Genomic DNA, 14010 nt, shown 5'->3' on the forward strand with positions numbered 1-14010 from the left:
AGCCACGCCCGCCATCCAGAGGCTCCGCCTTCCCGCTCTACCTCTCGCTCCGCGCCCCAGCCACGCCCGCCACGCCTTGTCCCGCCTCCAATAAAACCGCCAATCAGAGAGCAGCGTCCCCCCACACCTTTCCACTTTGCGCAGCCGCATCAGCAAAGGCGCTTTCGGTCAGGTTTACATCCCTCGGCGTTCCGCGGCGTGCAACCGGCTGAAGGGAGGCTGGCGTCGCTGAGAGCCACTTTGGTCGCTACCGACTGCGCGCGAAGAATCCCCTCGCCTGAATTCTCTTTATAAATACCCCCCCCCCCATCCCCCCAAGAAGGAACAGCCTCGACTCACACACCTCGTTGGGCTGTTGAGCAAAAGTCTCTCTTTATTCCGCAAGTTCGGTTGCCATTAAAAAAAGAGAAAGAAAGACCATTAGCAGGCTTAATAAGAGCCACTTTAAGCAGGAGTTCATCGATAACTGCCCCTAAGCGGGAAACTGGCTTTAGATATTTCCTGGAAGGCAAAGAGGTCTGTACATTCGCTGTCTTTTCAAATGAGGCGTGGTGTGGTGTTTTGCGTCCGTGCGTGTTTAAGCATGTTTTCCTGTTGTTGGCGTTTTGCTAATTGTTTCCCTGCGTGGCAAATCCAGAATGTGGAATTAACCAGCTAATACTGAGGTGAATGGCTATCGTACTGAGGTGTGGCTCCCCGGTGGTTGGTATCTGCTCTCTCTTAGCCTTTAATTTGCATTTTTGTTATCCCTCCCCCAATAATAAAGGGTTTGGGGAGGGGGGGGTTGTAAGTAAACTGGTTTATTATATGCTGCCCCAGTGGTGGGTTTCAATTTTTTTTAGAACTTCTGTAGGTGTGGCCTGCTTTTTGGGAGTGGCTTGCTGGCCATGTGACTGAGTGGGAGTGGCTTGCCAGCCATGTGACTGGGTGGGTGTGGCCAACTTCTAAAATGTGGTGAAACTCACTTACCAACGCTCTTGCTTAGCAACCAAAATGTTGGCTCAGGAACTCTGGCATTGAAGTGTGCAAGTCTTAAAGCTGTCAAGTTACAAGACCCTTGCAACCCTAAACCTTTAGGAAAAAAAAACCCAGGGGTGTTCAAACTTGACAGCTTTAAGACTTGTGGACTTCAACTCCCAGAATTCCTCCTCTTGCTCTTCATGTTGATGATATGCAGACGGGGGGAGGTGAGGGAGCTAGAACCGGTTCTAAATGGTACTGTAAATTTGTGGAACCCCTTCTACAGAAGAGGTTAGAACTGGCAGGAAACCATCCCTGTGCTGCCCTGAGTCACTGCTTTTGGTGAGGTAAGATGGGCCATATAAATTTGATGAATAAGTAAGTCGAAAGAGAAACTTTTAAGACACTTTGTAATGGGGACATTTTGAATGAGAATGTGTTGAAAAGTCCAATACAGGTAGTCCTCCACTTACGACAGTTCATTTACTGATCGAAGTTACAACGGCACTGAAAAAAGTGACCTATGACCATTTGTCACACTTAAGACTGTTGTAGCGTTCCCAGGGTCTCATGATTTAAGCTCAGATGCTTGACAACTGACTTACATTTATGATGGCTGCAGTGCCCTGGAATCTCTTGTGACCTTCTCACAAGCCGTCAATGGGGAAACCAGATTCACTTAACAACACTGTGTTACTAATTTAACAATTGCAGTTATTCATTTAACAAATGTGGCAAGAAACTTGAAAAATGAGGCAACTCATTTTAAAAATTTCTCACTTAACATAAATTGTGGACTCAGTTCTGGTTGTAAGTTGAGCACTATTTGTATTAAATTAATATTTAATGCATGGAAACTGCATTCACAAAGATTTGTCCAGCCAAGTATAATTGTGAAGATAGTTTGTTGCTAGCTGAACTGCCATATCACAGTCTGGCCTATTTTATTACATTTAACTATGTGCTGTGTGGACTTGATCTACAAATTATGGCTTAAAAGTAACAATAGCTGCATTGTTTAATTATAAAACTGCATCTGGTTTATAAAAGTACTTTCCATGTGAATGCACTCTGTCATATCTTTCTGCTTTTCCCAACTTCATCCAATTAAGGAGAACCTATATTGGTAATGTTGGAGTAAAACCATGAGAGAAGGGAAGGAGATGCATATTCTATTAAATCATTCAAATTATTAATATTTTAAAATCTGTCAGTCTGCATATTTTGGTGTATAACAGAACTTTTTAGCTGATAAAATAAGTGATTGTAACTTCTCTATTACATATGATTGTGTCAAACAATCATAATCAAGTTATGTTAAAATGAAAATAAACATTTAATAATGTTAAATTTTATACTGGTTTTTCAGGAGGGATGGATTCATCTTCATCAACAAAACTTCTAGATATTGATGTGAAGGTAACTGATGTATACTACCATCGAAAAGAAGTCCTTATAAAATTTCAAGGCCAATTTAACACAGAATGTGAGCTTGATTATCATATATTGCAAAAAGAAATTCAGCAAGTACCAAAAGTGAAAGCTTCTGTTGCAGTTGGTGAATTCTGTTTAGTCAAAGATTCAGAGTGTGGAGATTGGTACAGAGGAAAAGTAATTAAGAAAAGGCATGATACCTATGATGTACATTTTGTGGACAATGGAAAAATACTGGCAGTGCATGAAGCTCACCTTGCATCTTCTATTGCTGAATTGTTTCAGCTTCCTCCAAAGATGGTTTATGGGATTTTTGCAAATGTCCTTCCTATTGAAGAAAAGTGGACTGCCCAAGCTTTTAATTACTTTTCATCTTTGATAGGTTTGCAGATTAAAGGTCATATACAAGCCACTCTGCCAAACCAAATGTTTCTTCTTCATGTGCCCAAAATTGCTACTGATGTGGTTGAATTCAGAATAGGAAAACTTGTTAATAAGGATACTTTCTGTCTTCTTGTTGAAATGTTAACTGCATTTCCACACGAGTCGCTTTGTAAACAAATGCCGGATTTACCACAACAGAAATGTACAAGGCCAGGTACACTATTTTGTGATGCTGGAATTCAACCAAATATTCCACCAGTTCTAAGAAATCTTCAACCAATTTTATCTGTTGGTGCTGTAGAAAAAGTAAAAATATCAGTAGCAGTTAGCCCCAGTAAGTTTTATTGCCAATTACTTCAACAACAGACACAGCTGGATACATTGACAAGAGACATGCTTTCCTATTATGAATCTATTAGCAGAGTAAAACTTCCATCTTGTGACAATTTTGGAGCCCTTTGCGCAGCTAGACAAAAAAACGGTCAGTGGCAGAGAGGAGTAATACAACAGCTACTTTCTGACAAAGTGAAGATTTGGTTTATGGATTTTGGCAACTATGAAGCTGTGTCTTCTGAGTATTTTGAAGCTTCCCCAGAATTTTTCAGTACCTATGTTTTCATTTCCTTGTGCTCTATCATGTCTTAGTGATCAAGAAGAAACGGAAAGAAATGCTCAGCTAGAAGAATTTAAAGAAATTCTATTAACACAACAGTCTACTTTGGCCCAAATAGATCGGTTCGATAGTAAAGAGCACATATATTATGTTACGTTACGTAAATGCACATTGACACAGACAAGTGAAAATCTATCTCGGGAAAATGATGTGGATCCAAAATACAACACAGATGCCTCTTGTACAAGCGGGAATGTACAAAATCCTAGGGTGAACTTGGCAGAGAAGATTTACAGTACTACTCAACAATCAAGTTATTCCTCAAATCAAAAGGATACTCATTTACTGTGTTCACCTTTAACAGTTCCTTACAAAAGAGCAGAAATGAAAATAAGTTCAGTTTGTGTTGCTTTTGCAGTTTATGTTTGAATCCATCGAATTTCTGGGTGCAAACGAATGATTTCTCAGATGAGTTTGAAGCTTTAATGAAGAAAATTGCAGATGTGTATGATGGAGATGAAGTCAATGATAAAATTCTAGAAAACCCAGAACCTGGAAGACTCTGTTGTGCACGATATAGCAAGGATAAGTATTTTTATAGGGCTGTCATTAGACAAATTGTAGACAATAATGCTGATGTTTATTTTTTAGATTTTGGGAACACTGACACAGTGCCACTGTTTGATGTGAAGATTTTGCTTCCAGAGCTTCAAGAATTACCGGCATTAGCCATGTGCTGTACACTTGCTAATGCATTTCCAATTGAAGATATATGGACTAAAAAAGAAACAGATTTCTTTAAAACAATTGTGGTTGACAAACCAATCACACTGCATGTCATTGCAAAACAAAAGGAGAATTACATTGTCAATGTGCAGTGTATGAATGGCTCCAAGCAGACTGATGTTCTCGGGCTTATGATTGAGGCTGGATGTGCAGAATTTTGGGAAGTAAAACAAGATCCATTTCAGAAAACAGTAAGGGGCTTTCCACGAAACTTCTCAAAAAAAAATAAAAACAGAAAAATACTAAGTAAAACATCTATTCAGAAAAAAAAGTAGTGATACCTCACACTACTGATGAGAATAAAAAGCTGAATACTCATGTTGTGACAAAAGGGAATGCTAGCGTTTTTCCACAATGGAAAAACATACTTTCTAATAAAGATGAGCAAATGTTTGAGAAAACAGATGGAGGAGAATACTATAAAGAGTACAAATTTAAACCCGGTTGTGTGTTTGATGTTGTATGCTGTCATATTATTTCACCAGGCAGTTTTTTTATGCCAGATACAAAATAAGCTACCTGAGCTAAATAATATGATGGAACAAATTCAGAATTTTTACAACACTCAAAAAGACCTTATGAAAGTGGAAAGCTTGCCTGTGTTGTGAAACATTCTACAGATGGAAAATGGTACAGAGCTGTTGTACTGAAATATGTATCCCAAACTGAAACTGATGTGATATTTGTAGATTATGGTAACAGGGAAAGAGTTTTGTTGAAAGATCTTCAAGCTATTCATCCAGACTTCTTAATTTTGGAATGTCAAGCATTCAGATGTTGTCTTAACAGTGTCAGTGAATCCTTAATATTTGACCCCTATATTTGGACTGCTGAGATATGCAGCGAATTTAAAAGATTTGTTTCATCTTCCAATGAACAACTGATTTGTTCAATTTGTGCCCTGGTTTTTAAGCCTCCCAACTACTTATATTACATTGTTGATTTGAAGAGTCCGTTTACTAGTTTAAGGCAATTTCTCTTTGAAAGTGACCATGCACAAATTTACTCCTTTGAATGTGCACAATCTCTTGCAACGCCATTTCTCTATGTAGCTTTTATTATTCATCTTTTAATATGGAAGTTGGAAATGAAGAGAAAGTACATCTATCCTATATATAGCCCTACAAAATTCTACTGCCAGTTAAGTAGAAATGCAAATGAGATGGACAAGATACATAAAAAGATTTCAGAAATTAGCCCCAAAACAAACCATGTAATCCAAATGAATACTCACAGTTTATGCATAGCAAAATATTTTGAGGATGGAGACTTCTATAGAGCTTTAGTATCTCCTAAGGAAACATCAGATTTCTACCCAGTATATTTGTGGACTTTGGAAATAAACAATTGGTAGCCGAAGAGGAACTAGTTCCTATTCCAAACAGTGCTTCAGAATTAATGTTCACACCCATGCAAGCTATTAAATGTTATTTATCAGGTCTAAAGGATGTTGAAATTCCGTCTAAAATGAAAGCATGGTTTGAAAAAAAATATTTGGAAAAAGAGTTGAAGGCTGTAGTAGTATCTAAAGAATCTGATGGGCAGTTCGGTATGGAGTTGTATGATGGAGAACTACAAATAAATACAAAGATTAAACATTTACTAAAGCAAAAAAGTGATCTGAACCCAAAGGATAAAAAGAAAGCTTTAAAAAAATGTGTTGGGAATAAACATAGGCCTTGTAAAATGGAGTTGAATATAGAGAGAGAAAAAGTTAAAAGTAAAGAAATTGGACAGCAAATAAAAGCCAGCAATGATAAGTTACCTTCTAAATATAGGAACAAAAAAGTAATTGATCAACAGAAACAGGATAGTGGACCTGCAAACTTTCCCTTGACTTTGGATTTTTCAGATTTCATGTTGAAAAAAGTTTTGAGATACAGATGTAAAAATACTCACAAAGAACCCAATACTGATACCATTGATAAACTTAATGAACCGTCAGAGAAAATTAAAAAAAAAGGACTGGATTATATAGACTAAAATACACTGATCTTCCCCAACTTGACATTCTTCTAAATTCTGAAGTCTGGGGTTATATGTCTTATATAGTTAATCTTTCAAGTTTCTATGTTCATCGTTCAGAGGATGAAAATAAAATTGTGCAACTTGCTGGGGAACTGAATAGAAAAACTCTGGTTAAAGAATCAGTAATAGAGGTTGAACTTGAGAAAGACGATATTGTTTTAGCAAAATATGAAGGTGATTGTTGCATATATCGAGCTTTAATTAGAAAAGTCCTAGCCAATAAGTTTTTTGAAGTAGAGTTTATTGATTATGGCAACATAGCAACTGTGAATTCAACAAACATCTACAAAATTGGAAAGTGTTTACTCGATTTACCAAGACTCAGCATACATTGCTTCCTTAGTAAAGCAAAGTGCTTGTTTTCAAATAAAAACTGGAGTACTGATATGGATGCTTACTTTATCAATGAGGTAAATAATCAGCCAGTCATGATTAAGTTTCTACAACAGTATGACCAACAGTGGGAGGTTGACATAATGTGTCATGGAATATTTATCTCTGATAAATTAATAGAGAGAGAAACCCTTTTAGGTTTCGAGAACATACTTTCACTAAACTATGACCAGAACATGAAACAATTCCCAACAATAGATTCAGAAACTCTTAGTAATAATCCAGGTAAAAAATCAGAAAGTCAAACATCATGTGAAAGCATTAAAATCAAAGCTACTAAGATTGGCTACCAGAATATAAAGCCTGGACAGATAGAAATAGTTGAAGTTGGTCATATTTCAAGTAATGGGAACTTCTATGTGAGGTTAACTAAGGATGCACAAACAATGCTCAATTTGAATGTACTAGTTGCTCAAGAAGTAGAGAAAAAGTGCTTTATTGCTATGGAAGAAATTAGAAAAGGATTGGAATGTTTGGTAAGATCAAACAAACCCTTGGGATGGTATCGATCTGAAGTTATTAAAAAATATGTGAAGGAGGAATGTATGCTGGTCCTTTTTGTGGATTTAGGAGAGTATGAAATGGTGTCACTGCATGATACACATGTGCTGAGTGAAAAATAAGGTGTATTCCCAGGAATGCAGTGCTTTGTAGATGGATTTGGATTGGAAATCTAAGTGATTTGTCTTTTGAGGGAATGATGGAGAAGGTTAAATATTGTGAGATAAAGATTAAATTTTTTGAATACTTAGAATCTGAGCTTATTTGGGAAGTAGATCTTTTTATAGATGGAATTTTATTTTTGGAATATTGGAATCAAATATCTAAACAAACAAAATTAGAGGGACATAACTTATTAGGGACAGTGAATGTCAGCAAATCCCTTGATATCTCAGTCAGATCAAGTTCAATTTCATGGGCACAATTTCAGAAGGATAGTCACTATCCTGGATTTGTAACATCAGTCATTGATCCTTCAAACTTCTGTATTCAGTTTGGAGATTCATTTAAAACTCTGATAGCCTTGTTCAAAATGCTCTCTAATCTTCCAGAAAGCCTCCCAACTATGCCACAAGAATGTATGATTCCTGGTGCCACCTGCTTAATAAAAAATGGACCGAATGAAAGCTGGAACAGAGTTGAAGTTTCTGAAGTGCTCAAAGACTCTAGTACGTTAATGCTTACTTTTATGATGATGAGGGGTTATCAGTTCCCCTTCCCATCTCGGATGTCTCTAAGCTGAAGATTATCCCAGAAAAGCTAGCTAGTTTACCACGATTAACCTATCCTTGCTCATTGTTTGGAGTGACACCTGCTGATGGGAAACATTGGAGTGATGAAGCCAAACTTATAATTCAAGAATTTCTTGGTAGACAAGGTCTCACATTCCAATTCAAACAGCCTCATTGTGGACTGAAGCTAGAAGTAGATGTTTTTTTTGAGCAAAACAATGCAGCAGATGTATTGGTTGCTTCTGGTTGTGCTTTGTATTCTAAAACTGCATCTTTTGGATCAGCTAGCTGTGATGACCTTCAGCTACCAAATTCACGTACTATTTATGATCCACTGTCCATTCAGAAGATCTCTAAACCACAGATTGCCACAAATAGAGACCAGAAAGGTCCACAGAATTCAGATGTGCAATTGAAATGTGTTGATTTAAAAAAATTAGAGGTGAAGAGCTCCAAAAAACTACGCGGTAAAAAAAAAGACTCTCGGATGAATTTCTTCAATAAAAGAAATTATAGAAGTCTGCACAACCAGAATGAGAAATTATTTAATCAATGTTGTGACAGAGAACAACTCAACCAAACATATTCTACAACCGTATCAAAGGCTTCTGACAAGTTGATTTTGGACTCCCAAGAATGCTCAGATCCAGATCCATGAAGAAAATTGACTTACAAGGTCAGTTTCAAATGACACTTAACTGTATAAAATTATCTTATCCTTTGCTTTAATCTATAACAGGAACAATCGTTTGGGCTTCCTTTAAGGCTTGCAGCAAAAGAATCATACACCTAATTTGCCTGCATAAACTGCCATAATGCATACTGGAAGGATGTTAGTATATTCTACATATAATGCAGCACAGATTGCAGCACAGATCACAAATCTATCTGAGTTTGCACATATAGTGGATTTCTTTGTAGAAAGATAATCTGCCACAATGTGATTATCTATAGGCAGCCTTTAGGGCTCATTATGGAGCACATAATTTAGTCCCCTTGGAGGACTATCTATGCCAGGAGTCTCAAACTCAATTTCATTTGAGGGCTGCATCAGGGTGTGTTTGACCTTGGGGCCAGGGTGGCCGTGGCCAGGGTGGGCATGGCCAGCTCAACGTCACTCATTTTGGGGGTGCCTATAATGGCCTGAGTGCTCTGCCAGTGAAAATGGGCTCCCAAGCTCTTATTTTGGCTACAATAGCTGCCTGCAACCCTCTGCCAGTGAAAACAGAGCTCCCGCCAGTGGCCCTCCCAAAATCTGTTTTTGCTGGCAGACGCACCACGGGTCGGTCTTTCGCTGTTTCCGGGACAGCCCTGCACGCCAGATTGAAACACCCTGCAGGCTGGATCCGGCCCCCAGGCCTTGAGTTTAACACCCCTGATCTGTGCTACGAATTTTACAGCAAAGTAGTGTTCTCTGTTTTTGCTCAGCATCTTGGCAGTTTTCAACCAGAAAATCCTTCTGAATTGCTTTCAGCTCGGAAACACAATTTTATAATGGCTTAGGTTCTTAGAATATGATTTAAAAGAGGTTTTAGAGATTCCTACAGGTAGTCCTCAACTTACAACCACAATTGAGCCCAAAATTTATGTTGCTAATTGCGACATTTGTTAAGTGAGTTTTGCTCACATTTGATGGCTTTTGCAACAGTTGCTAAGCAAATCACTGCAGCTGTTAAGTGTAGTAACACAGTTGTTAAGTGGAATCTAGCTTCCCCATGGACTTTGCTTGCCAGAAGGTTGCAAAAGGAATTTACATGACCCTAGGACACTCTAGCCATCATAAATATGATCAGTTGCCAAGTATCTGAATTTTGATTACAAGATGCTAAAATTGTTGTGTGGAAAATGGTATTAAATTCCTTTTTTCCGTGTTTGTGTAACTTTGGACGGTCATTAAAATGAATTGTAAGTTGAACGACTACCTGTATTTGATATGTGTCTATTGGAAACTGTTGAATAACATCTGGTATATTGATTTGTACCATCAGAATGCTGATGACACTACCTCTTTTAATTCTTTTCCACTTAAATGCAAGGAAATTTTGCTTCATTTCTGAAGTCAGTAAGAGACTGAATGAGTGCAAACTTACAGGTGCACAATTCAGACCAGACACTAATTTTCTTGGTTATTGAAAGATAAATGAAAGAAAATGGAATTTAGTCAGAAGCTCATTTCATTAGTGTCCAAGAAGATTGGTATTGCCTTGGACAATTGATTTATGCTCACTTGTAGAAAAGAGCTATTAAAAGGCTGAAGGGCATTTTTATTTAGAATAATCATCTGTTTTCATGTATCTGAAGACATACAATCCACATACATATATGAATAATATATATTCCATATACATTTACAAATATATTTCTCATTCTTCTATGTATACGAGTTTAGCCACCTGTTGACGGTCATGTTTTCTTTGGCCACAGATAAGCCTTTCCTATGCCAGGGTCCCCAATTGAATTTCAATTCCATTACTTCTTCTTTTTTGCATTTTTTTTTATTTTAAACATAAAAAAACCAACAATTTTTTTCTATCCATTACATACAGCATGTCGTTTAGTTACAAGTGTTTTTGCGTCCATGTTCTCAATTACCTATCAGATTTTCCATCTAATATAACTAAATACCTCACGTTCATTGTACAACATATATTCAATTACAATTAATATTTCTTTCTTTTCCATAACCTAATTTCCTTACATACTTGATTGTCTGTTTAATACAATATACCTTTATATAATCACTTATCCCATTCTGATATTTTTACAGTATAATTTTTTTTACCAACTATTTATAATTTGTATATCACATTTCAATTATGTATAATCCACCAATCATCTATCATGCTTATGTTCATTATTGTCCTTGTACATCATACATTCAAACAAAGATGTTATTCCTTCACTTTTTCAACAAGGTTTTCTAAATACTCACTCATATATATACCAATTTTGATTATTTCCTTATTAAAATTGTTTATCAACAACAGGATATCTTTATAATATATACTTAGAGTCATACATTATATCACAATCCTCTATCAAGTATACATAAATTCATTATTATCCTTATCCATTTTAAAACAATTCCATTACTTCTTGGTAACAAATGCTTGGGAAAAGCTGTATAGTCCACATAGAATGTACATGACTCTGTAGAACAGTGGTTCCCAATATGGGGCCCACTCCCCACAGGTGGTAATTTGATTTTTAATTGGGGGGCGCAATTTGAACTTGTTTAAAACCAAGTTAATGGCCTTTTAGGCTTCTTCCGCATGAGTAGAGTTCACATTTGGAGTAAGGTAAGAATTATATATAACGCAGGGGGGGGGGGGGCACAGGATTTTAGAGATGCTTAGGTGGGGCATGGCCAAAAAAAATTGGGAACCACTGCTGTAGAGTATATATGGCTATGTATTGTTCCTGTGACTTTGTAGCCTAATAGAAACTATGCAGTCCTCTCGTAGAAGTATAGGCCTGTTCTTCGGAAACCAAACTAAAGAATTACAGGTCTGTGATAGATAGAGAAATAGAGATAGAATTATGGCTATAGACAGATAGATTTTAAAATATAAAAAAAACCATATAAAAATATGTGGACAATCTGGAAAGAGTGCAGAGAAGAGCAACAAAAATGATTAGGGGGCTGAAGCTAAAACATGAAGAACAGTTATAGAAATCGGGTATATCTAGTATAATGAAAAGAAGAACTAAGGGAGACCATGATAGCAGTGTTCCAATATTTGAGGGGTTCTATAAAGAAGAGGGGGGTCAAATTATTTTCCAAAGCACCAAAGGCAAGACAAGAAACAATGGATTGGAAACTAGCCAAGGAAAGAAGCAACTAGAACTAAGGAGAAATTTCCTAATGATGGGACCAATCAACCATGGAGTAGCTTGCCTTCAGAAGTTGTGGGTGCTCCATTACCGAAGGCTTTCAAGAAGAGACCAGACAATCATTTGTCTGATGTGGTATAGGATCTCCTGTTCGAGCAGGGGGTTGGACTAGAAGACCTCTGAGTTCCTTTCCAACTGTATTATTCTATGGTCTATGAAAAAAAAATAGAAAGTTAAAAAATTAAGTCTCTGTAAAAAGGCAGGTCTTCACAGTAAACCTGAACAAATTATTATGTATATTTTCTTTCTAATATATCTGCTTGTGTTTTTTTTAAGGTTAAAATCAGAGTAGATGGATTATCACAGTTGACAACTATTAATGGACAAAAGATCAACCTTCATTTGAAAAGCAATGCAGGAACAGTATGCAGAACGTGTTCTATTTATAAATCTATCATTTATAGAAATCCAGACCAGAGGCCCATAACTATTAAAAAGGGTAAAGGGTCCATTAGTATTCTGGTTTGGTTCCCTTCCTCCCCTGCCATATGCATATATTTTTATGCCTTTGACAAGTCTCAACTGAAGATTGATTTAGCATTGGGATGATGACAGCATGGAAAAAGAAATACTTTGGAATAAGGTTTTCAGCAAAGCTAATCTGTTACCTTACTGGACAAAGACCATCTTGCAATCGGTGCTAGATTTTTATTATTATGCTAAACTTTGTGCTTATGTGTAATGATCACTTGGAATTTTGTTTAATTTCAGAAGTGATTAGGAACTATCAGGGTTTTTTTTAATTAACTTAATAACAATGTATCACAAGAGACAGTTGCTGTGCTTTGGCCTTTGCGGATGTTGAAAAAAAATGCAGAATATGAAAATCAAGAACACTTGTTCTATATGTTACTAAGTTTGTGAGGTGTGAGGCATACAGTTGTCTAGATTGTATAGCTGCCAAATGTTGTTGATTTGTTTTTACTAAGAAACAGTTTGAATTTAAACTAATATAATAGGAAAATAATCTCTTTATTTATTTTGACCATTTCGATGTAAGTACATTTCAGTAAAATACAGATTTCGCTAGGGACTTCCATACGTCCTAGCCATTCCAGTTTTCTTCCACAATGCTCTGTTTTGCTTACTACCACAAAAAGGCTCCATCTAAACTGCAGAATATATTAAGACAGATGTAAATCTCAAGGTATTTCATTAATTACAGGGAAGCTTAATGCTGAGTTGATTGCTACCAATTCTTGCCTGTTGGCAAGTACTATCATTTCATAAGTTATATCCATTTTCTTTTGTTACACTTAGTGACTTTTGCATTCTCTCATGGGAGAGAGAATGAGTGACAGGTATACAGAAATCATGTTTTAAAACCCAGTTAAATCTTATCTGTGCACTAGGATGCTTAGAAGTTGTATATATATTTTATTGCAGGTTGTACTGCATTGAACCTCATCAGTGAGGATTTTCCAATATTGTTTAGAGGTATTGTATTGGTATATAAGTGTTGTAGGTATGTTTATACCTACAGTATATTGGAAGAACACTCTCCTGACAGCCTGAATCTTTCTGTTAGTTTTTTTTGTTTAATCCTACACATTTAACAGTTCTAATAACTACATTTTGAAACACATAAGTTGATTTAACTGAATTAGCAGCGCTGAATTAGCACATTTGAGTAAGACATGATTAACGTAAATGTCTTAAAAGCGCTACCAAAGAAAATCAAGCTTCCAGCTAGCCCCAGGGCTTGTTGGAAGTAACAGTGAAATATTTCTTCTTGTAACAGGCAAGAACAGCAGGAGTTATAATTTTTTTTTATATCTATACGAAACCAAATAGGATGCCCGTGTAAAATTCAAATTAGTTTCTAAAGGCTTTAGTGTTATATGTATAACTACTGATGAGTACTGGTGAGGAAAACACATCTTGTGGTTTATATGGTGTAAATATGAGTTTTCTTGCTGAGCGCTCTGAAATAAAAAGACGGTTTGGATATTTCATGATGTTCATAAAGTACAGTGTATTTTCTTTAAATAAAAGAATATTCTTTGACTCCAGTGATATAAAATTGTTATTAAGCAGCAATAAAGTGGTGGTACAAGGTTAACACAGCCACAGTGAAGCTGTAGGAAAAGCTACATTTGTTTAATGTTTTCTCATACCAGATTCCAGCTAGGGGAAGCTTTTGCTGGAGGAGTAGAGGAGGGGGGGAAGAGAATATCAAATATACATTCTGAAATCAATATTTTGCTTTTATATGTGGATTAGGTGGGTTCTTTTCAGGTGCCAGGCCCCATTGTGCAATTCTCCCTCACTCAATTCACCTTATAG

At 36.6% G+C, this 14010-nt stretch overlaps 1 protein-coding gene across 1 annotated transcript; it reads left to right on the top strand.

The window, feature by feature from the left end:
* Positions 1-201: 201 nt before the first annotated feature.
* On the top strand, positions 202-13684 carry TDRD15 (tudor domain containing 15). Its single transcript, XM_032212512.1, is given in 14 exon segments — positions 202-516; positions 2330-3377; positions 3379-3812; positions 3815-4431; positions 4434-4667; positions 4669-4747; positions 4750-5223; positions 5226-5292; positions 5294-5499; positions 5502-6124; positions 6127-7210; positions 7213-7790; positions 7793-8506; positions 12001-13684. Coding segments are annotated over 12 exon segments (6135 nt in total). The 5' UTR covers positions 202-516; positions 2330-2334; the 3' UTR covers positions 8489-8506; positions 12001-13684.
* Positions 13685-14010: the final 326 nt, after the last annotated feature.

Source organism: Thamnophis elegans, chromosome 3, assembly GCF_009769535.1.
Source record: "Thamnophis elegans isolate rThaEle1 chromosome 3, rThaEle1.pri, whole genome shotgun sequence".
NCBI classification, from domain to species: Eukaryota; Metazoa; Chordata; class Lepidosauria; order Squamata; family Colubridae; genus Thamnophis; species Thamnophis elegans.